The sequence below is a fragment of the Myxocyprinus asiaticus genome, chromosome 29, assembly GCF_019703515.2.
Source record: "Myxocyprinus asiaticus isolate MX2 ecotype Aquarium Trade chromosome 29, UBuf_Myxa_2, whole genome shotgun sequence".
Lineage (NCBI taxonomy): Eukaryota > Metazoa > Chordata > Actinopteri > Cypriniformes > Catostomidae > Myxocyprinus > Myxocyprinus asiaticus.
The window spans coordinates 33,381,874-33,406,537 of NC_059372.1; the positions used below are offsets into that span (position 1 = coordinate 33,381,874).

A 24,664-nucleotide genomic window follows, 5' to 3' on the forward strand; every position below is an offset into this window, starting at 1 on the left:
GAGTGAATGAGGTTGTGTCACTGCCCCAGATACATATGTTTAGACTTGACTTATTCACAAAGATATTGATCAGAATGATATATCCAGTTCAGTGAAGCAAATCTCCTGAGCTTATTTTTAATTATTCAGACATGTCTCATGAGGTGCATGTACTGAAGAGTATCTGTGCGCATGGATAAATGACAAACCAACAACATCCTTAATCTCTACAAAACCGCTACATCATAAATCCATACACAGACTGTTCTGCAATTAGTCTAACAAGTCAAAGTCAACATAATGCTAAAACGCGACTAATCTGGCAATATGGCACAACCTCAGATCTCAGAACTCCTTCCCTTCATAAGATTACAAAGAGCTTTTACTTTACAGCTCATAATAATGAACATCAAGGTGACACAGACTTAAAAAATAGTATGTTTCTTAAATATGATGTGGTGTTGAATTTTCTCACTCTCATGCTTTTCCAAACCTGAATGACTTTCTTACTTCTGTGTAACACAATAAGGGTAATTTATGCAGAATCTCTGACCTGCTCTTTTCCATACAGTGAAAGAATACATTGACTAGAGGCTGTCAAGCAACAAAATGGACAAAAAGTACTATATAGCATAAAGTAGTTCATATAGCACACAAGTTTATTTGACTCAGAATCAGAATCAGCTTTATTGCCAAGTATGCTTACACATACATGGAATTTGTCTTGGTGACAGGAGCTTCCAGTGCACAACAATACAAAAACAATACAAAAACAGCAGCAAGACATAGATAATAATAAAAAATAAAACATAAAACTAATTATACACATACGTACAGACACACACATATATACATACACATGGTTAGTGCAAATCTAATACAATCTGTTATGTACAGTGCACATTGTTTTTTTGTTTTTTTCTCAGAGGAATGAAATGGCAGAAGAGGTTGGATGTGTTGGATAAATATAAAAAAGGCTAAACTGTGTATTGCACATAGTTATTGCTCAATGGGGCAATTTTAACTGATCATGAGATGGATAGCCTGAGGGAAGAAACTGTTCTTGTGCCTGACGGTTCTGGTGCTCAGAGCTCTGAAGCGTCGGCCAGAAGGCAACAGTTCAAAAAGGTAGTGGTCAGGGTGAGTGGGGTCCAGAGTGATTTTTCCAGCCTTTTTCCTCACTCTGGAAGTGTATAGTTCTTGAAGGGGGGCAGGGGGCAACCAATAATCCTCTCAGCAGTCAGAACTGTCCTTTGTAGTCTTCTGATGTCTGATTTCGTAGATTAACCAAACCAGACAGTTACTGAAGTGCAGAGGACAGACTCAATGACTGCTGAGTAGAACTGTATCAGCAGCGCCTGTGGCAGGTTGAATTTCCTCAGCTGGTGAAGGAAGTACAACCTCTGCTGGGCCTTTTTCACAATGGAGTCAATGTGGGTCTCCCACTTCAGGTCCTGTAAGATGGTAGTGCCCAGGAACCTGAATGACTCCACTGCTGCCACAGTGCTGTTTAGAATGGTGAGGGGGGTCAGTGTTGGGGTGTTTCTCCTAAAGTCCACAATGATCTCTTTTGAGCTCTTTTGAGCATGTTCAGCTCAAGGTTGTTTTGACTGCACCAGACAGCCAGCTGTTCAACCTCCCTTCTGTAAGCAGACTCATCGTCATCTCGGATGAGGCCGTTGACATTGGTGTCGTCTGCAAACTTCAGGAACTTGACAGAGGGGTCCTTGGCGATGCAGTCATTGGTGTAGAGGGAGAAGAGTAGTGGGGAGAGCACACATCCCTGGGGGGCACCAGTGCTGATTGTACAGGTGCTGGAAGTGAGTTTCCCCTGTCTCACAAGCTGCTGCCTGTCCGTCAGAAAGCTGGTAATCCACTGACAGATAGACATGAGAACAGAGAGTTGGTGTAATTTATTCTGGAGTATAGCTGGGATGATGGTGTTGAAAGCTGAACTGAAGTCCACAAAAAGGATCCAACTCGTGCATTATATTCCAAGTCAGAGTCTTGTGTGAGGAACAGACCAAAATTTAAGACCTAACTCACTAAAAACATCCCCTCCGCCGCAGTTCTCAAGTCTCATTTGCACTCATTGTGAGTATTCAAACTTTGCATTTGAAGAGGCATCGTGCCAGGTTTGATGTCATAGATGCAAAGCGCAATTGGTTCTCTCATGTTTTGTAACTATTCTTGTTGCACCAAGTTTTAATATCGGAGGGGAAGATTTTTCGTAAATAAATTTTACATTTTGGTCCGTTCCTCACACAAAACTATTGTATAACTTTAAAAGTTTTTGAATATAATGCAAAAGTTGAATGGGCTACTGTTATGCATATTCTTCTTCTTTTGAGTTTGACCTTTGGGAGCCTCTAGTCACTGTTTATTTGCATTGTATAAAAAAAAAAAAAAAGGTTGCTTTTAGAATCAGCAAAATTCCTTTTTTTCCACAGAAGAAAGTCACACTGGTTTGGAACAACATGAGGGTGAGTAAATCAAATTACTGTACTTTTTGACTCTATTATCACAGTTCTCCTTTAAATGGTTAACAAAGAATTGTTATACCAAGCTGATGCTATGAATGGTTTCATCTGGGTGTCAAGGAAATTCTACAAAGACTGTAAAAAAATACATGGTCTGCACTGTGGCTAGCAATTACACTGCTATATTATTGAGGCACTCTAAAGCCATGCTAGCAGTGTGTATGCAGATTCAGAGTGCAGTTGAGATGATGACAGACAGACAATTAGACACATATAGTAGATAGATACATCACTCCAAAAATACCTCTGTCTTTGAGTCTACAGGAGAGCCAGCCTCCTCCCTCTGTCCGCGAAAGGACGAAGAGATAAGCAATAGTTAGAGAACAGCAGTGAAGGGTTAGCAGGGAGAATAGTGCAGAATCTGTTTTAGATTGAGGAAATTAGCCGACAGGGGGAGGAATGTGAATGTACGGGGCAAAACTGAAGATGTTAGAGAGAGGAAAGCCAAATTTAAAGAGATATTAAGAAAATAGCCAGGTATAAAAATATATATTTTAGACTGAAAAAGAGAAAGTTAAAGATAAAGTGAATGAAACAGACAGGGACAGAAAAGAAAGGTAGAGGTAGGGAAAGGCAGGGAGATTGATTACTGTTTGAATCAGAAGGGGCGGCGAGGGAAGTGTTAGTTTGGTGTTAGCACAATGTGATTGGAAATCTTGCAGCTAGTTGTTCTAATCTGCTAAGAAGAACACTTAAATGTTTCCATCCAGAACACAGAGGGGCAGGGGATTTTCTTTATCTGTATGGCTCAATCTTGATTTAGATCTGTTTTGTAGATAATCAAACATCTTGGTGGATCACTTCAATGCATCTACAATTTGATCAATGTAATTATGCTATAATGACCCAAAAACCAAATATTGAAACTGAAATTGAGACAAGTTAAAACTAAACAATTTTGTGTGCACAGAACCTTGAGCTCCACAGTCTTAGGAGTGAAGGCACTCTCTGGACGCTCATATTCAGCTTGTTCGTAAACCTGATCTTGGTCCAGGTCCTGATCCAGACTGTGCTCCAGGTAGTCCTGGTCCAGCTCATCTCTGGAAAGACTGTGTACAGGCTCACAAGAGGTGTGCTGGGAGAGGTGGTCCATAGTGTCTCCTAAAGCAGACTCTGAAAAATATTATAGTTCTGGTGGACTATTCCTCCATTGTACATGTCAAGTTTAAGATAACAGTCTTAATTATTATAATGATTAATATTATTATTAATTAACATAAAGCGATTCTGTATAAATGGAAAAATAAATAAGTGAATGTTTTAGGCATGAACACTTGTACTAGGTGAATACATTGTGACTTAAAAACCCCAGAAAGACATCTTAGAAATATTATATGTTTGCTAGTTTGTAGCAGGGTTCCCATGGTCATGAAAAAACCTGGAACTATCTCAGAATTTAAAATAATAAATATGTATTTTTCTAGTTTTAAATTATTTCATGAGCTAAAGAAAACAATAGTTTAGTCTGATTTGTCAGTGAATCTTTTTTTTTTTTTTTAGTTATTTTCAATTATTTGGTCAAAATGGTTCACAATTCGGTCTAAATGATTCATTAGCTAATCGGTCTGAATAAAAAAAGATTTTAAAAAATCTGAATCCAATAATCACCTGGAAAGGTCATGGATAGGGTGGGAACCCTGTTGTAGGTTAAATGGAAGATTGAACTATCGGTTTTACTGATTAATCTATGCCAATCGGTTATTGGTAAAAATCTATGCCGACAGATGCTGCTAGTTTTTTTGTTTTGTTTTTGTTTTTGTTTTCCTGCGGCCAGCGCTGCAGCATTCTACAGTTAGTACATCTTGGTTCTGCAGTATAACAGCAGCCTATAGAGGTGAAATAACAATCACTAACACCTTGTGAGGATTTGCTGCATCTAAATCTTTCATCATTGACATTATCCATATTTTTATCCTCACTTCAATGCATATTTTGTTATTTTGATAAGATAATCAAGTGTTCTAAATTGAAGCATGGTCATACAAAGTAAAATGTGACTATATGGAAACGCACATTGGCACATACATCATGCCTCCAACTTCAAATCTTGTGAATAAAAATAAACCTTATTCCTCATTAAACCTCATCTGTTGAATATATAGGCTATAAAAAGCTTAATTTGTTTAATGCTTAAATATAGAGCATTGTAACAGAGCCAAGTCTCTGTTATTTCAAAATAAGAGTCCCCAGTGTGTTTCTACGATGGGAGAAAGATGCCTCAGGTTGTTCCTGACAGGGCATTCAGCCTTATAGGCTCAATTTGGTTAGGGTGGGGGTGGGTTTAGGGCATTTGCTGCCTGCCAAGAACAAACCGATGTTCAATGGACGTGAGTTTTGAGCTTATTTATAGTTAAAAGTCCCATATTATTCACCAAATCTTCATTTTTTCTGTTTATTATTGGGATTTTAGAATAAACTACAACTGGGATTTTAATCATTTTGAACACTTGTAACCTCTGTCTGTGTCATAGTAAGGAATGACTAATACATTTTTTTTAAGTTCTATAAATCGATTTAAAAAACTATCAGCCGTTTAATCGGTTATCTGCCTTTTCCACTACTGTAGTTATCGGTATCTGCAAAATCCACCATCGGTCAACCTCTAGAAGGGATATTCATTGTCTTAAGCACTTTTTTTTTTCAAATCTTTTTGTGATAGCTGTAAAATAAGGAAAATACCATAATGGTTCTTACCTCCATCTATGCTGCGGGACAGCAGGTACCTCCTACTGACCGATCGTTCAAATTGAGGAGCTGGCCTGTCAATCAAAGCACTGGCTTGACGAGTCTGGGCTTGGGTCCGCCCACTGTAGCGAAACTTTGAGCCAATCACTAGAAACCCTTTGGGTGGAGGCTCAGGAGAGACCAACCTATAGAAGAAGACCGCAAAGCAGAATTTTTTTTCAAAGAACCCATATGACCAACACTAACGCAACAAAATGAGAGTGGATTGTACATTATAAGGGGTTTCATTTTGTTTGATGCCATGGACCCCAAATATGATGATCCCCTGGGGAGGGACCCCTTGCAAAAATACAAAGGCAGCTACATGTATTTTCATAAGACCCATTCTCACCATATCAGAAAAATATTAAGTTTGATTTAAAAAGACAACGTGTTCTTTGCAAAATTAAATAAATGGCTTTAAGATTTACATTGTGCTAAGACCAGCAAATTATTAAAATAATATCTTGAATATATTTACTTTGTATTAAGTTGACAGTGAATCTGTTTTCTAATGGCTTTTGGATCCCAGTTTGAATAGTCAAGGCTCTTAAACTTGTTAGCCTTAATGGCATTTCAGAGTTGGAGTCAAGACCAGACCCCCTAATACCAAGACCTAACCCCAAGACTCAGACCTGTTGATCCGAGAACGAGGCAGTCTATTTTATTGAACTGAAAAAGAAAAACAGGCAATAATCAAGTTGTCACCATAATTTGTTCAATGTTTGTTTAATCAATGTTTAATAAAAAAGCAACACAAATTATACATTAAAAAGAACATTAAAACCTAAAATAACAATAAAGACTATCATACAAGTTCCTCACATCTGTGGTTCACCAAAGATAACAGAAGCTGCAGGTACATCTTACATTTAAAAAGACTATGTCCAGTGGCGTGACAGGTGTGGTGTGACAGTGAATGCCTACCTGAAAAAGGTGTGGTGTTCAATGCAGACCTTCCACAAGCGCTTAGAGGCACGGTGGTTGGGCAGCTTGAAGCCAATGGTGCTCTCAAACTGCTCATACTGGGGTGCAGGGGAGTGTGGTCGTGTGATGGGGGAGGAAGTGAGGTGTGTGAAGGGAAAGCAGAGAGGTAGCGTGTTACTTGACAGGATATTGGACAAGGTGTAAAATCTGCATGCAGCTAAAGCTATCAAATGACAAGGCACGATTCTCTGTGCCTTTCAATTTAGCCAAACAGCATGTAACCAGGATTTTTAAAGAATGCTGCATGGCTTAAGAGAAACTGAATAAGAATGAGAGTAAATATTAATATCCAAACACCCTCATTGTTGATAAGATGTTGAACAATGAGTCACTGAAATATTAAGTATTCATATCTGACCCTGACACATAATAGGCAGTCAAGGAAATGGCCAGACTTTTGTGGTACTGCAGAAATTCCGATTGTGAGAGTACAATCAGAGAAAGCAACCCCCGTAAATGTAGACCAGAATCTGAACACTTAATAAAGACCTCTGCGACTATTTTCCCTTCTCTTTTTTCCCTCTCTCTGGCTTGAATTTTCCCCAACACCATCACTATTCAATCTTAGCTCATCTCATTCTCTCTCCTTTTCTCTCTGTTTCTTTGTGCCCACTAGGCAATTTCAAGCTCGGCCTGATGTTTCAAAGCCCTCTTTCTCTTCACACTCAGCAGCTAACAAACACTAAAGAGCAGAACCTCAAACAATAGAAATAGTGTTTGTTGAGACATAATTAAAGCTGGTGTTGAAAGTGGCTTAATTAGAAATGTGCTTTAGAAATATTGCATTGCTTTTGTGCAATACTGTGGAAGAACACCCACATAAGTCTGTGGAGGACTGGGTATTTTGATAGTCTGGATAGTGATTCCAAATACTCTGAAAACTTCCCATTAGTTTCTAATACAATCACATGATGCAGATTATCCGCCTATTTTCTCGCCCACAGCATTAGTCTCAGTACGACAGCCTTATCTGAACGTGCATCTACAAGCGATATCTATCAAGAAAAACCTGGAAAATCTCAAAAGACCTTTTTCTCTACCTCTCCAGGGCGGATCTTGATATAGAAGTTGCTTCTCTTGTAGGAGATTTTAAGGATCTTAGGCCAGGCAAAACGGTTGATACGCAGCCGATCTCTGTAGATCAAAAGGCCACTGGCACACACGCCCAGCATGATGTCAATGCCTTCAGAGTCCTTTAAAACAAAAACACACACACAAATACAGACAAATATAGATACTAACTTAATTATAGGGAGAAACCCTGGACAACAAAGATATCTTTATATCTTATATTTCAAACTTTCAGTGAATAACTAATTTACAGTTGAAGTCAGAAGTTCACATACACCTTAGCCAAATACATTTAAACTCAATTTTCACAATACCTGACATTTAATTGTAAAAAACATTCCCTGTCTTAGGTCAGTTAGGATCACTACTTTATTTTAAGAATGTGAAATGTCAGAATAATAGTAGAGAGAATGATTTATTTCAGCTTTTATTACATTCATCACATTCCCAGTGGGCCAGAAGTTTACATACTGGTGTAACTGAATCATGTTTGTAGGCCTCCTTGCTCACTCATGCTTTTTCAGTTCTGCCCACAAATTTTCTATTGGATTGAGTTCAGGGCTTTGTGATGGCCACTCCAGTACCTGGACTTTGTTGTTCTTAAGCCATTTTGCCACAACTTTGGAGGTATGCTTGGGGTCATTGTCCATTTGGAAGACCCATTTGTGACCAAGCTTTAACTTCCTGGCTGATGTCTTGAGATGTTGCTTCAATATATCCATATAATTTTCCTTCCTCATGATGCCATCTATTTTGTGAAGTGCACCAGTACCTCCTACAGCAAAGCACCCTCACAACATGATGCTGCCACCCCCATGCTTCACGATTGGGATGGTGTTCTTCGGCTTGCAACCCTCACCCTTTTTCCTCCAAAAATAACAATGGTCATTATGGCTAAACAGTTCAATTTTTGTTTCATCGGACCAGAGGCCATTTCTCCAAAAAGTAGGATCTTTGTCCCCATGTGCACTTGCAAACTGTAGTCTGGCTTTTTATGTCATTTTGGAGCAGTGGCTTCTTCCATGCCGAGCAGCCTTTCAGGTTATGTCGATATAGGACTCGTTTTACTGTGGATATAGATACTTGTCTACCTGTTTCCTCCAGCATCTTCACAAGATCCTTTGCTGTTGTTCTGGGATTGATTTGCACTTTTCGCCCCAAATTACATTCATCTCTAGGAGACAGAATGCATCTCCTTCCTGAGCGGTATGATGGCCGTGTGGTCCCATGGTGTTTATACTTGCATACTATTGTTTGTACAGATGAATGTGGTACCTTCAGGCATTTTGAAATTGCTCCCAAGGATGAACCAGACTTGTGGAGGTCCACAATTTTTTTTCTGAGTTCTTGGCTGATTTCTTTTGATTTTCCCATGATTTCAAGCAAAGAGGCACTGAGTTTGAAGGTAGGCCTTAAAATACATCCACAGGTACACATCCAATTCAGTACACCTCCTATCAGAGGCTAATTGTCTAAAGGCTTGCCATTATTTTCTGGAATTTTCCAAGCTACTTAAAGGCACAGTTAACTTATGCTACTTTTCCACTGCACGTTACAGTTCGACTCGTCTCGACTCTGCGCGCTTTACTTTTCTGAGCTTGCTTTTACAATGCAGTTTAGTGCCGCCTCAACGTGGGTGGGATTATAGGCTGATCATCATAGTTGCGGCGCCTCTACTGCTGTGACATCATCTTAAACGTGACACAAACATTACTGACCATAAACAATAACACGACCACTAGCTGTTAGCTACTAGCTCATTGTGCTGCATAAAGCAGTTGTTGCATGTTTGCATGAAGTGTAACAGTTAAACTGGCCTGGTTGTTTTAGAAGTAAGCTTTCCAGTGCTGGTCAACTAAATAAAGTAAAGCTTTCAAGCAGAATATAGAGTTAACGTAACAAAACGTACCATCCTCCATTGTGGACTCCAACAACGCCGAGTCCACGGCACTCTCCCTCACATTGCTCGCCGGTCTATTGCCATAGATAGCACCCATTTGGTCGAACCACTTCCACTTTCTTCTGTTTGAACCACTCCGGCTGTTGTGGTCCTTGATGGTTCTGTAGTCACTTTTAAGTTTTTTTTTTATTTTCCCTACACTGTTGGTAGGTCCGGTGCGGCCAACAGCTAAGACACTTCCTGAAAGACTTTTTCGTTTCGCGTCGCTTCGTTCGTCGCTAATGAGAGGAATGTCTGCACCTTGTTTATTGACCATGGCGTGGTTTTGCGCACAGCCATTTCTTTTTACAATTCGAAATTCACGTGAACAAATGATATTGCTGTCGCTGTTGCTAACTTTAAAACAAGTGGGTTGATGTCCCGTGTCACAAATCCAGTGACGCTGGTAGTGACAATTCTCTCTGACCAATCAGTGATCTGACGTCACAATTAGTATCGGCTCGGCTCGCTTGGAACCTCGATCGAGGTAGTACTAAAAAAAGTATCAGATACCAGGTACTATCCACAGTGGAAAACATCCTGGTTACTTTCCTAACCTCCGTTCCCTGATGGAGGGAACGAGATGTTGTGTTGATGTAGTGACACTAGGGGTCGCCCTTGGGAGCCCCGAACACCTCTGATCTTTGAAAAAAGGCCAATGGGAATTGGTGAGGGAATTTGCATGCCACTCCCCCGGACATACGGGTATAAAAGGAGCTGGCTCGCAACCACTCACTCAGGTTTTAAGCTGAGGAGCCGAAACAAGGTCCCAGCCATTTCAGCAGGTAGTTCAGTGTTGTGGCAAGAGGGACACAACCTCTCGTTCCCTCCATCAGAGAACGGAGGTTATGAAAGTAACCCAGACTTTCCCTACCTGTCACACACTCGATGTAGTGACACTAGTGGTCCCTATACAAAACGCCACAATGACTGAACTGTGTTACGTGGACTGGCAGTGCGAGACAGGCAGACCGCTGTGTGCCTCGTAGCCAGCGCACCAGGCCGTCACGTAACCTCCCCCGAAGCTCTTATGAGCATCGAACGATCCCTTCGGGGACAAGTCGACTACCCAAAAAATAGGGACAGGCTAGCCCAGCCGTGGCCTCTTTTCCTCTTTTTTTCTCCCCAAAAAGAGTGGAATTTGTTTACCAACTGGGGGCCGTAAGTGTCTACATCGGGGGGGGATGTCACTCCCAAGGGGAAGACCACACCCCGAGTTTTAATGACCAAGGGGGGAGGAGCTCTAAAAACACAGTGTCCGGGGGCAGAGGAACCTCTGCCCAAGGAAGACACAGTTTACCGACAGGGAAACGATTTAGCGGAAGATATATCACATGGGGTCACCTATGGGGAACCAGCACATGTGGAGCACCTACCCTTGCACAGTGTCTGTGCAAGTAGGCTCACTGGGGGAAACGCATATTTGTGTAGTCCCGGGGGCCAGCTGTGTGCTAGCGCATCTATACCGAGGGGTGCCTCGGTCAGGGCATACCAGAGCAGGCAGTGGGAGGACTCCCGGGAAGCAAACAGGTCTACCTGCGCTTGACCGAATCGACTCCAAATCAGCTGGACCACCTGGGGGTGGAGTCTCCACTCTCCCCTGAGCGTAACCTGTCATGACAGCACGTCTACTGCGGTGGGCACTTCGAAGCCTTCCTCGGGTTCTTGGCGGCCAGCCATGAGACAGGTGACATCTGATTCCTGCGGGCTGCAGAAGGACGCCCTTGGCGAAGAGCAGACGATGTGCGAGGTCTTGAACCTCGCCGATGCAGGATATGCTGAATAGCCTCCGTCTGCTGTTTCACCGCCGAGAACTGCTGGGCGAATTCCTCGACGGTGTCGCCGAACAGGCTGACCTGGGAGACGGGGGCGTCAAGGAACCACACCTTGTCAGCTTCGCATATCTCGACCAAGTTGAGCCATAGGTGGCGCTCCTGGACCACCAGGGTGGACATCGCCTGCCCGAGAGTCCGCGCTGTGACCTTCATTGCCCGTAGAGCGAGGTCAGTCTCCGAGCACAGCTCCTGCATCAATTCCGGGTCAGAACTACCCTCATGCAGTTCTCTTAGCGCCTTGGCTTGGTGCACTTGTAGGAGAGCCATGGCGTGCAGGACATAAGCGGCCTGTCCAGTGGCACAGCAGGCCTTAGTCGCCAGAGACGACGTAACCCTACAGGCGTTGGATGGGGGTCTCAGGCAGCCCTGCCAGGTGGCGGCGTTTTGCGGGCACAGGTGCACCGCAACCACCTTATCCACCTGGGGAATCGCCGAGTACCCCCAGTCAGCCAAGGAAGCCGCCCGTGTCAGGCTGCGACTGGGCGACCACACCCGAAGGTAGGAGTCGATTTCTTAGCGTCAGACTGGACAGCCCGCTCTCCGATGCTGCAATCGAGAGCTCATCCACTTTGCGAGCGCCGAAACGAGATCGCAAACTTGCCCTGAGACGAGCCGGCAGTCTCAACCCAGCGGGGCAAACGAGCGTACTGGGGAATGGGAGGTCCGTGGGAAGTTACCCGGCGGAGTGGCTCCCATTGGGGTCCCCAAATTGCACCCAGTGCTAACCGACGCAGCCTCAAACCCGTAGGTAGAAGGACTGAGGTGGGGAGCCGCTAGGGTGGCCTTTCCCTCTAACAAAGGAAAAACCGCGACCGCAACGTTGCCATGGTCACGCTCTCACAGTGAGAACATGACCCATCCACGAACGCTGTCTCCGCGTGGGCAGCGCCCAAGCGCGTAAGACCGCGATCGTGGCCATCGGAAGCAGAGAGGTAACGACCGCAACCAGGAAATACACACAAACCGAGAGGCATCTTTAAAAAGACGCTCTCCGTTAATGACACTCTTTTAGAAGGGAAAATATACTCTTTTAGTAGGAAGAATATACTCTTTTAGCTGCTGAAGCGCCCAGGGGCGTTCTCTGCACTTCACCAGTGCAAGAGGAGGAGAAGCCGCTGTAATGTGCCGTAAATCCAACAGCTTTTAGAGGTGAATGGATCGGCAGAGTAATTCAGCTCGCTGAACACAATCGCTCGGCTCCGAAGAGAAAATCTGAATGAGTGGTTGTGAGCCAGCTCCTTTTATACCCGTAAGTCCGGTAGAGTGCCATGCAAATTCCACTCGCCAATTCCCATTGGCCTTTTTTCAGAGATCAGAGGTGTTCGGGGCTCCCAAGGGCGACCCCTAGTGTCACTACATTGACACAACGTCGAGTGAGTGACAGATAGGGAACCCCCAAAAGCGAGCAGAGTCGAGTCAAGTTGACCTGTACCGTGCAGTGGAAAAGCCCCATTAGTATATGTAAACTTCTGACCCACTGGAATTGTGATACAGTCAATTCAAAGTGAAACAATCTGTCTGTAAACAATTGTTGGAAAAATTACTTGTGTCATGCACAAAGTAGATGTCCTAAATGACTTGCCAAAACTATAGTTTGCTAATATTAAATCTGTGGAGTGGTTAAAAAATGAGTTTTAATGACTTCAGACCAAGTGTATGTAAACTTCTGACTTCTGAGGTCTATTCCTCACTCAAGGCTACCATATGGCTTCAAAAGACTTATAATATAGGCTTAGAATATAGTGCACAATTCACATACAGTAGGCTGCTTTTAAGGTCTCATGTGGTACTTTTTTGTCCTTATTGGTGCCTCACAGTATAAATCAACAAAAGCACGTTTACTGTAGGGAAAGCTATTTGAACATTCTGCCTAACATCTCCTTTTGTGTTCCATGGAAGGTTTTGGAATGACATGATAACATAATTTTCATTTTTGGGTGAACTATTCCATTAAGTAACTAAGTTTCAGACTGTCAATTACATACCAAACATTTAGTTTATTCCGTACCATATACTGTACAACATGGATATTACTGTCTTTACCACTGTTTACCACAGAAACAGACTCGCACCTTAGCATGATGGAGATCAACGCCATACATGGAGAGCTTCTTGGCATTCTCCAGGAAGTTGATCTCAGCTTCTGCAGGACTCATGCCCCTGAGCATAGGTCATCATTATCAGATTACCATGATAAAGAAACCAGTTCATATAATGTCAATGTAACACTTTCATATTTATAACAGATGTTGCTCTATATTTCATCTATTTAAGTGCTTGCAACCCATATCTGTTGGCTAATTACTACTTCCTATGCAGGTGAACTCCACTCACCTATAGGTGCGGTGAAGCTCCACCACCCTCTCCTCCAGCTCCCGGGTCTGATTGGGGGCAAAGCGGAACTCATTGATGTAATCTGGCCCATGTTCCTCTGGGTCATAGTCTCCAAGCTCAGCCTGAACAGCGTAGGAGCCTAGCAGAGCATGAGTGACAAACGAGCAGGGCAAACAACCTGACAGTATGTCCTCCCTCAGCTGTAGACACAGGTAATACCTGTAGACATACACATACACACAACAAAACTGTTCAATGACATCCACATTTTGTGTGGGATCACAAATCTTTAATCAATTTATACCACCTTGTGCTAACTTGCCATTATTTATATTTTTATACTGTACAATAAAAAAATCAGAAGAGAGGATCTTGATTGATAGCCACACGACCAAGGACAATCCACCTGGAGCAATGTGGTTAAAGTTCCTTGCCCAAGGGCATAATGGTGATTGTTCAAGGAACTTTGCTTGTGGGGTTCAAACCTGCAACCTTAAGTTTACCAGCCCATATCTACACAGTATAACCACTTGGCAACCAGTGTTGGGTAAGTTTCTTTAGAAATAGTAATCCATTAAAAATTACTAATTATTTCTAAAATTATAATCAGATTACTTTACTAATTTTTCAATAAAGTAATCACATTACTATTTACTTTATATTAAAGTTACTTTCCAAAACACTTTTCTGCTCAAGAAATTCAAAATAATATAAATATTTCTTCCTTGTTTATAGTTATACACAAGTCATACACAGCACCTCACATTTCTCCTTCACAATGACTCATTACGGGGCCATAATTCATGTATTCTACATGAATAATATATATAAAAAATAAGCATAACCCTATAATGTACTTAAAGTAATTAAATTAATTGAAAGTCAGTAACAGTAATCTGATTACAAGAATTAAATATGTAATGTATTACACTACTTACTAAAAAAGTAATTTGATTACAGCAACTAATTATTTTGTAATTGGATTACCCTCAGCACTGCTAGCAACAAAGGACATATTACAAAAAACTGTCTGACAAGGGATAGTAACGAACCTAATGTGCAAAAAGTGGCTGTGCATTTAGTGCGTATTAACATGCAGTACGCGATATTGTACTACAGTGAGTGATTTAAGTGTATTGGTCCTAGAAAATCAAGCCTAATATGAAAGCATGTAAAATGCCTTTGTTACACTACAAAAAATATTTTTCTTAATCAGTATTTTTGTCTCATTTTCCAGTAAAAATATCTAAACATCTTTAAATCAAGATACATTTACTTGAGAAGTGAATTTACATGTCTTTTTGTGAATTCTATGGAAAAAAATAATAATATTTGCCAAGTGGGTTAAATAAAATTGCTTTCCCTCTAAAAATAATTTCATTTTTTCTAACCCCATGGGCAAATACTATTTTCTTGTTTTAAGCATAAACATGACTGAAAACAAGACTATTTATTTTGCTGCTCAAGGTAAATGTATCTTGTTTTAAGAACTTTTTAAGACATTTTTATTCAGAAAACAAGACAAAAAAATACTGAGTAATAAAAAGATTTTTTTAGCAGTGCAGCACACCAAAAAAAAATTCACAGTGGAAATGGAATAATTCTGAATGAAGTTGTTTACTGATGATGGGTTTTTGGGAGCGTTTAACAGATTCTTAAATTACACTGACATTATTCTATTCTTTATTTTTAGTGGTGCCGTTTGTGCTATTGACATGAATATCAAATAGTGGGAAAAAAAAATCCTTACTTGAATGAGGGCCCCAAGCCATATACAGGGACCAGAACATCATAGATACTTGGGGGTGGGGTCTTTTGTCAGTAAACAACCACCTAGAAACCACTTGGAACACCTTAGCAACCACATAGCAACTGTAAACACCACTTACATTGTAAAAATCTAGAAATTCTAAACTTTTTTTTTATAAGAAAGCGGGCAAATACTGTATGGCTGTTTGCAAGAGATCTAAATCCAGGTAGTTTAACTTCTGTAAACAAAGAAATTACCGTGTGATGTCTTCAATCAGCTGAGAGGGATCAGGAGGATAGAACTTGACCGCAAAGGAGAAATGCCAGGGACCCACTTAAAACAAACAGACACAAATTCACATTCAGTGCACTCAGGCCACTAAGGCCACAAAGCTGGAATATCTTATTGTCTTACACTTACCACGGATTTGTTTCTTGATCTCTTTTGAAGGATCCAGCCAATTCTGAAAAAGGGAACAAAAAATTCCTCTTTCACGCAGAGCACATTGATAAGCAAATGGCGCAATGGCGTCTCTGCCACAGCAAGAGCAATCACCTCATACATATTCTGTAAAATGGTCAGTGCATTAATATTCCACAGCCACAGGAATACTAAAAGAGTAGATAAATGTCATCTCCGGAATACACTGCACTCCAGTAAGGTCACCCAAAGCTTGGTGACACTTAAAAACGCTTAATTCCAGCTCAACTCGGTCCAGATGAGATGAAAAGAATTGTCTCATTCACATCTCACAGAACCAGCATTCATATATAACCAGTACCACTACTAAATGTTAAATAAGCTACATTCACGCAACTGTATTTACTAACGGCTGTGACTCTCGAATTGTCCTATTCATCCAAAAGCTTACAGATGTTAAGTCAAGCCAGCTTTTATTGTCATGGAGGAATGAAATTGTGTTTCTCTTTTAGGTCCTGGTGCTAATTTTACATATAATTATCTGAAATTTTTGACGAAAAAACACAGCTCTGCTACTAAAACACTATGCATTGATGGAAGGGCCTCACAGTGTTAACCGTTTTCAAGGAAATCAACCTATGAATGTCTAACTAATAGATACATAGCTTGAAGTCTCTGCATATCAAACTGGGATAGAAGGAAGTATCTTAACATCAAAGTTATACACTTCAGTTTTAAAGGCTGGTTATATGTATCTGCCTGTCTGACCTGCAAATGACTTCATCCTCTGACATAAATCCTCTCCATTACATTTGAAAAAATTTCCTTTTCTGTTCTTTTCAAATCTGTTACTGACTTGCATGAGTGTGTCTAACAAACCTTGTGCTCTCTGCAGGTCTTGCTCCCCGTGCTTGATACATGTGGTTTTCAAACAAAAATCTTTCACCTTTCAAACTGTAGTCAATCAGGTTTGCTGGGCCGAGTATGAACCCTGCTGATAATAGCAACATGCACAAAAGTCTCCACTGGGCAAAATAGCTAAGTGGAACTAGACTGGGAGAGCCATCATGAGCCATGATAGTGCAGGCAGGGTCCTTACGGCTAAACCAGATCTGGGAGTTCCTTCGAGCCACAGATGACTTCTATCAATCAAATCCTGCCTCTAACAATAGAGTCCCATGTGATTACACTTTAACCATGACATTCAATCAATTAATCCATAGCAAGTGAATTAGACTATGGAGTGGCGTATCAATGACAAGACTATAGCATTTAAAACAAATAGCAAAAAAGCACCATCAGCATATTCTCTGCGGATTGAATATACTGTATATTGAGTTGTTAAACCAAATAGATGTGCATGTCCTGAAGGAAATGCCAGTGCTTGCAAGGCAGAAAAAGAACTGTGTTAAAGTTTTAGGTAAGCTTAGATTTTAGGCTTTAATTCTCTGCAAATGAATTGCCGCATCAGAGCCGGTTTCTGTCTGCTGTGCTCAAGAATCAACAGACAGTCGCTAGTGTAAAGGCACCTAAAATGTTTAAATATATTCAAGGAAGACAAGACCAATCACAATTCAGTATCCAAATATTATGATAATATCATCACTGCTGTTTAGAGATGCACCGAAATTTTAGCGAGAGAAAGTGAAAATTAGAACCGAAACTGTTACTTTAAAATACAGTAACAGAAACACTGACATGGAGAAAAAGCAGTGTTATATGTGAAAAGATGTAAATGGCAGCTTATGTTTTAAGATACAAGGTTTTGCTTACAATTGAAGCACGCGCACCTCTGAATATGTGTGTGTGTCCACACGAACGAGTGCAACAGCACAAAAACACTCAATGGAGTTAATGGAAGCACACTGTGGTAAAAATTGCAAATGCGATTGCACATTCTATTTGCACATTACATGAAGCGATCGCTCTATTAGTAATTAGCACATTAATAAAAAGCTTTTTCCCATATTAGTACAGAGCCTGTGAGGCTGTTTAATAGAGAAGGGTCTGTCTGTGTTCAGCAAGACTAGTACAAGTACTAGTACTAGTGCAACTAGCACAATTTTCCTTTCGGTGCTTCACTACTGCCGTTTACATTTGGAATGCTGTACATTCTATAAATGTAGGTCACTGGGAGATTTCAGACTTGAATCTTACATTTCTTGAAAAGGATAAAGTTTGCATCAACAAAAACGGATAGCAAACCTAAGGTAGAAGATATTTACAAAAAGTATTAATGGTCTCTGTGCAATGACAGTTTGTGCTGAAATAATTAACAAAATATAATCCTTATTCTTCAAACACTGTAGTTAGGGTTTGTTCTAACAATAAAGCACTGTATTTATACCAACCACATAAGAGAAATAGTACAATGGGCAGATCTAAGAGGTGAATTCTGACCTTTTGGCTCTCTGTGTCACTGAAGTTTAGGCCAAAGTAGTCCTTCTCCAAGAGATTGAGATGTTCACACACCATATCCAGTAACACTTGCCCTTTGCAGAGCTTCTGACTCACAAACACACACAGAGGAAGAGGGACAGAGAAAACATAAGGGGAAAAAAAGGGATTGATTTAGTATTTTTCATTGTAGAAGATGTCCCTTTCCTGTTTAAATCACATGTAAAAGTCCTTACTGTTGTAACTGGATCTTGTAAGTATTTTACATACTGCATAACTCTTAAATAATACTTTGCTGAATTTGCATATATGTCTCAAAAGGGGTTGAGTTTGTGTTTTTGTCATTGTAGAAGATGTCCCTGTCTAACTGTAATCATATGTCAAAGTCCTTACTGATACAACTAAATCTTTAAAACATAACATAAGCATTTACATTATGCATAAATCTTAAATAATACCCCCCCCCCCTAGAGTATGATATGTCTTGAGACAAACAGGTTTAGCTCAACTATGCTCTGATTCAGAGAAAGAAAAAAAAATCCACACTAAAACCAAAAACTTTTATTTTGTCAGTTTCAGTTTTGGCATAGTTAAAGCATTTTGCCTTTGTAGGACAGTATAGTTTACATACTGTATTTGTATCTATTATGAGTCCCCTACAGAATAAGAGAAAGCTAACCATCTGTGCTGCCTTCTGACCACACCCAGTTCTGCACAAAGCATGGCATATGCAACATGCTGGAGACACCAGCTCTGGCTTTGCCTGTCTACAGAAACACTGAGCATTCGCTGCCCAGGGAGCCCGTTTCCCGTGGCAACAGGGATACAGCGCAGCTGTTTCCATGGCAACAGATGTGGTGAGGTTTTGTGTGTGTGTGTGTGTGTGTGTGTGTGTCGCCTCCCTGGCCTCTCATGAGGTTATTTTTTTTAAGACAGAGAGAGAGTGGGTGTACCACCATAAAAAGAGCTCTTAATTTAGCCAAGAAGCCCGTCAATTACAGAAGCACAATATTTTTAATGGTATTTGGTATGTAAAGGCAGTTTCATAATTTTTATCCCAAACATAATGCAACTGAAGGGCTCAATTAGGATGGATCCATGAGTGCTGATTTCAACTCAGTTCTGAGTAACAAAAGTACGTTGCCATTGGGGTCGGTATTGCACAGTTTGCTTCAATCAGCAAAAGGAGGATTTATTGTGTTCACATCTAGGGCTTTCTGTCTAAGCAGATCCTTATTATTGATCATGTGAAAGCTATTTAAATAATGCAGAATTATTCATTAACTAGCTTTGTTTAATACTTAAGATATTGTGCATTACAATGTTAATGAAGCCTAATAGAGTTTAATTCGTCTATTATGTTGTTAATATGAATTACACAAAAATATTAAAAATGTTCATAGTTTACTTTATACTTAGTTCTTTATTATTATGACTGTTTACTTGAATGATTAAAAAAACTTCAAGCAATGATAACTTAATTGAGAAACACTTGAATGTAACATGGTGTTGCTTTCATTTAAAGGGATAGTTCCCCAAAAAATGACAATTCTCATCATTTACTCACCCTCATGCCATCTAAGATGTGTATGACTTTCTTTCTTCTGTTGAACACAAACAAAGATTTTTGGAGGAATATATCACCTTTGTAAGTCCACAGTGTTTGCAACAGGATTTTGTGAGACTGTGATGGGTGGACCTCTGACCCTCTATGGGGGTCAGGGGGCATGCTCCCCCATAAGAATATTTTGTACATTTTAAAATTAAATGCATCAATCTGGTGCGCTTTGAGAGTAACATTAAAAGGCTAGCTCTATGAAGCACTTTGTGCTCTTGTAAACAATTTTGTGCTCTAGTAGTAATTTAATCATAAACACATTGGTTGTATAGATATGAATTGTGATGGCACGAAAAAAAGCCACATTCACAAAGCATGGTAAATGAGACGTTTTATGAGTTAAATGCAGTTCACAGATGGCCAAAACACAAAATCGACTAGAGCATACATTTGAGCCAGGGCTTGACATTAAGCATTGTCATGTGCTTGTCCTCCGGACAAGTAAATTGGTCATTCACTTGTCCGAGTAAAAATGTTACTGTCCAAGACATTTAAGTTACAAGCTCAAGTAACATGTCAAAGTTTATGTTGTATATTTTTCTAAAATTATGACTGATGTCCAACCTAATAGTGTACCTATGCAATCAATTCAATTCTCTGCGACAGAAATGTAAACTGCACTGGGTAGGGGAGGAGGCTATTGTCATACTTTTTTTTTTTTGTTGTTGTTGTTGTTGTTATTAACTATTTTTATTGATTCCATGCAGCAAATCAAACAGACCAAATAGAAAATGCAAAATCAAACCACATGAAATCACATCTTTTCCCCCTGAACATTAACCCCCCACCCCCATCCGACACAAACAAGCACCCCAGTGGTCAAAAGCCAACTGACAAAGACACACAAATAGACAATAAAACAGAAGAAAATATTTAGAAACATAAAAAATAAAACAAAACACTAGCCTCTCTCCGCTGCTCCTTCCCGAGAGCCTTCCAAAAAGGCCAAATAGCTGCCCCATTTCCTGATGTACAAATCCAGGTTCCCTAGCCTTCTACATGCCATCTCCTCAAATGCCGCCACCCTGCACCCTACCACTCATGAAACGAGGGCGCATCAGCCGACTTCCATCCCCTGAGGATTTCCTGTCTTCCAATCATCACGCTGGTTAGGACCCTGCTTTTTATATATTTATACCCTATATTCAGGACCGCCCCATCACCCAAAATACACAGTCTGGGGCAAAATGAAAATTGAGTGTTCACTATGTCACACATAAAGCTCTGAACCCTCAACCAAAATTCTTGGATCTTAACACATCCCCAAAAACATGGATTGTGTCCCCATCTTCTGATTGGCATCACCAGCAGGTGGGTGTGTCTTTAAGACCCAGCCTATACAATCTAGAGGGTGTCCAATAGGATCAATGCAAAATCTTAAATTGCATCAGACACACCCTTGCATCCCTAGATGTTGACTTGACGTTTTTTAGAATCCTAGCCCACACTCCCTCCTCCAATACCAAGTTTAAATCTTTCTCCCATAATCTCTTGAGAAAAGTTGAATCTCTGTCCCCCAGACTCTGAATTAACAGGGAGTAATACACTGATACCTCATGACCTTTTCCAAAGGCAGTAATCACCAGTTCCAGAGTATCTGCTGCTTTAGAGGGGTGTATGCTACCCCCAAAAATAGTACAGAGCAGGTGGCGCAGCTGTAAATACCTAAAGAACTGAGATCTGGGAATCCTAAAATGTTGAACCATATTTTCAAAAGATCTCAACACTCCACTCTCATATAGGTCACCGAGCGTATTAACCTCCCTCACAATTCACTCTGACCAGCAGAAAGGGGACTTATTAATACGTAATTTTGGGTTCATCCATATGCTCGAGGCAACATTTAAATAAATTAAACACTCTGGACACTTTTGTCCATACCACGTGCAAATGCAAGATAATGGGGTGTGACTTAACTTTTACAGTTAGTTCAATAGAAAGGCTTTGCAATGGCAAAATAGGGGTAAGAACATCCTCTTCAATACAAAACCAAGGAGGGGCTCTCTCAGGTGAAAGCGACCAATGAGCCAATGTCTGAGACCGAATGCATAATAATAAAACAAAATCTTGGGTAAGCCTAGCCCACCTTTGTCAATCGGCCTATGTAACTTATTGAAATGTAATCTGGGACGCTTACCATTCCAAATAAAGGACTTCGCTATGCTATCAAATTGCTTGAAATAAGAGAGGGGGACATCTACAGTGAGAGACTGTAGCAGGTAGATGAATTTTGGAATACAATTCATTTTAATAACATTAACCTTCCCAATCATAGATAAATGTAATAAAGCCCACCTGCCCACATCACATGACAACCTTTTTATTAAGGGGTCAAAATTAACTCTAACTAAATCACACAAATTTGCTGGTAATAAAATGCCCTGTTTAGGCCACTGGAAGGCACCCGGCTGAAAAGCTGTTACTGGGCAGTGCACTGTCAGAGCCAAAGCTTCGGATTTAGACCAATTGACTCTGTATCCTGAGAACTTAGAAAAGGAATTAATAATTCAGGCCAGGCATTGCTCTAGTGGGGTCGGAGACAAATAATAAAATATCATCTGCGTAAAGCAAAAGCTTATGCGCCATACCTCCCGCCACCACCCCTGGAAAATCATCTTCCTTTCTTATCGCGGCTGCTAATGGTTCCAGGGCAAGACAGAACAATAATGGGGAAAGAGAGCAACCCTGCCGGGTGCCCCTATCCAGAGTAAAATAATCTGAAATTAATCAATTTCTTTGTACCGCCTCTACCGGGTGTCTATTAAGTAACTTAATCCATCCAATAAAAGTATTCCCGAACCAGTATATTTCCAAAACCTTAAAAAGACAATCCCATTCTACCATATCAAACGCCTTTTCGGCATCAAGTGAGATGGCAGCAACCGGAGTCTGATCATTCGCCACTGACCACATGATATTGATGAAACACCTAATGTTATCAGAAGAGCTGTGGCCCCGAATAAACCCCACCTGATCTATATGTATAAGAGGTGTCATAACTTTACTTAATCGGTTAGCCAACATTTTTTACAATATTTTAACTAAATATTCTAGCTGGATCAGGGAAATTGGAACAGTAACTCTTACACTCTCTTGGATCTTCTAGCAAAAGTGGAGCCAGTTCTGTAGCATAAGATCTAAAAAATTAGCATTTTTGGTGAATGCAGCATACTGTATGATCCGGCCCCTAAGAACCACCTTAAGTGCCTCCCAAGCCACGCTAACAGAGGATACTGAGGATCAGTTGGTCTCCATATAGACACTGATTTCAGCCTTTTTAGAATTTGTTGGAATTCAGGATTTTGCAAAAGGGATACATTAAAGTGCCAACTATATGATTTCCTTTTCTTCATGTGTGGCAACACCTCTAAACACCCCAGGGCATGATGTTTCCAATTGAGCAATCAACGACAGATGAAATTAGGGATTTAGATATAAAAAAAAATCTATTCTAGAGTAAATATTATGGACTGATGAAAAAATGTACAGTCCATACCAGATGGGTTCAAATGTCTCCAAATATCTGTAAGACCAAGATTTTTACACATCCTGTGAAGTGTCAATGTTGCTCTAGGGGGTTTGCACACTTTTGCTTCACTATGATCAAGTTTCCTCCCAATATTATATCATGAGGTGTGCCTGTGGCTTGCAACATCCCTTCAAGATCTATTAAAAAGCCCTGATCATCAACGTTAGGTGCATAAATATTAGCCAAAATAAGACTTTGTCCCTGAATTTCAGCTAAAACAATAATTACTCTTCCTAATTTATCTTTACTCTGTTTGAGACATTTGAATTGTAGATGTTTACTTATCAGCGTAATGACTCCCCTGCTCTTACTCGAGCCAGCACTATAAAAAAAATGCCAACCCCATATCTTTCCAAATTTTTCAGCTTCCTGCAGAGAAAGGTGTGTTTCTTGAAGAAACACTATATCATATTTCTTGCGCTTAAGAGAAATAACCATCCTTCTTTTTATGGGGTGCCCCAACCCATTCACATTCCATGTGGAGAGAGACAATCCACTCATATTAACATCTTACATTTTGACATATAAGAAAAAAATATATTGTGTGTCAAAAACAAGATTATAAAGACCAAATTCCAACATTAGTGCACCCATCAAAACTCGAACATCCCCCAGAACACAACAAACAAAAAAAGAAAAACGTGCACGACAGCGCCAACTGACATCCATCCCTCCAAACACAAACAGTCCATGTACGCCTACGAGAACCCCCGCGACAACTTTGCCATCGGATTGCTCAAGTCCGGTGTTTCTATACAAATTTTGTGAGACAGAATTACACAGCAAAAGATAATCTATAAAACAAACTCCAGCCAATAGACGGAACAAGCACAGAGCGTCCAGCTTCCTCCATAAAACTGTCCTGAAGGTGTGACACTCTACAAAATAAACTCCAGCCGCTAGACGGAACCAGCACAAAAAGAATGAGCAGATTCTTCAAACAGTCAAATGAATGTTCAGTGAGCCGGTCCACTCGGCTGCAACATGAGTGCAAACAAATGATTTAATCACTCCAATGTCTTTACAAGTATTCCACAAAACAAACCCAAGCCAACAGAAGAAATAAGCACAAAGAGCATGTAGATTCATCCACACTCTACAAAATAAACTCCAGCCAATAGGTGGAATCAGCACAAAAAAAAGCAAGCAGAATCTTCAAACAGACAAGCGAATGTTCAGTGAGCCGGTCTACTCGGCTGCAATGTGAATACAAAGAGATGACTTGCTTACTCCATTGACTTTATGAAGGACATCGCTTGCTGTGGGCATGTGAATGTTTTAAGGCCATCCTTAGCATCTATTCTCAGTTTGGCCAGGAATATCAGTGCAAAAGCGACCTTCCGTTGGTGTAAACGTTTCTTCCATTCCTTGAATTGGTCACGCTTCTCTCGTCGAATTCGCAAAGTCTGGGAACAAGAAAATGCTGTGGTTCTTCCAAGAAAGCCTTTCTTTACTCCTCGCCTTGCGTAACAAGATCTTTATTGGATGATCTCAGAAATTTGGCCAAAATTGATCAGGGCCTGTCTCCCTCTGCGGATCGA

General features: G+C 40.6%; 1 protein-coding gene across 9 annotated transcripts in view; it reads right to left on the reverse strand.

Annotated features, from left to right (window-relative positions):
* LOC127420519 (band 4.1-like protein 1) overlaps positions 1 to 24,664 on the reverse strand; it is a 97,204-nt gene that overhangs the window by 17,220 nt on the left and 55,320 nt on the right. For 5 of the 9 annotated variants that reach the window (XM_051662877.1, XM_051662875.1, XM_051662878.1 and 2 more), the window contains exons 4-13: positions 17,980 to 18,084; positions 15,580 to 15,622; positions 15,417 to 15,492; positions 13,410 to 13,628; positions 13,148 to 13,235; positions 7,259 to 7,423; positions 6,171 to 6,268; positions 5,214 to 5,389; positions 3,433 to 3,632; positions 2,764 to 2,802 (exon numbers count right to left, since the gene is read on the reverse strand). In XM_051662877.1, the coding sequence (XP_051518837.1) occupies positions 2,764 to 2,802; positions 3,433 to 3,632; positions 5,214 to 5,389; positions 6,171 to 6,268; positions 7,259 to 7,423; positions 13,148 to 13,235; positions 13,410 to 13,628; positions 15,417 to 15,492; positions 15,580 to 15,622; positions 17,980 to 18,084 (1,209 nt within the window). Of the gene's footprint in view, positions 1 to 2,763; positions 2,803 to 3,432; positions 3,633 to 5,213; positions 5,390 to 6,170; positions 6,269 to 7,258; positions 7,424 to 13,147; positions 13,236 to 13,409; positions 13,629 to 15,416; positions 15,493 to 15,579; positions 15,623 to 17,979; positions 18,089 to 24,664 lie in introns of all 9 variants that reach the window. The other 4 variants (XM_051662880.1, XM_051662879.1, XM_051662876.1 and 1 more) reach the window with 3 other exon arrangements.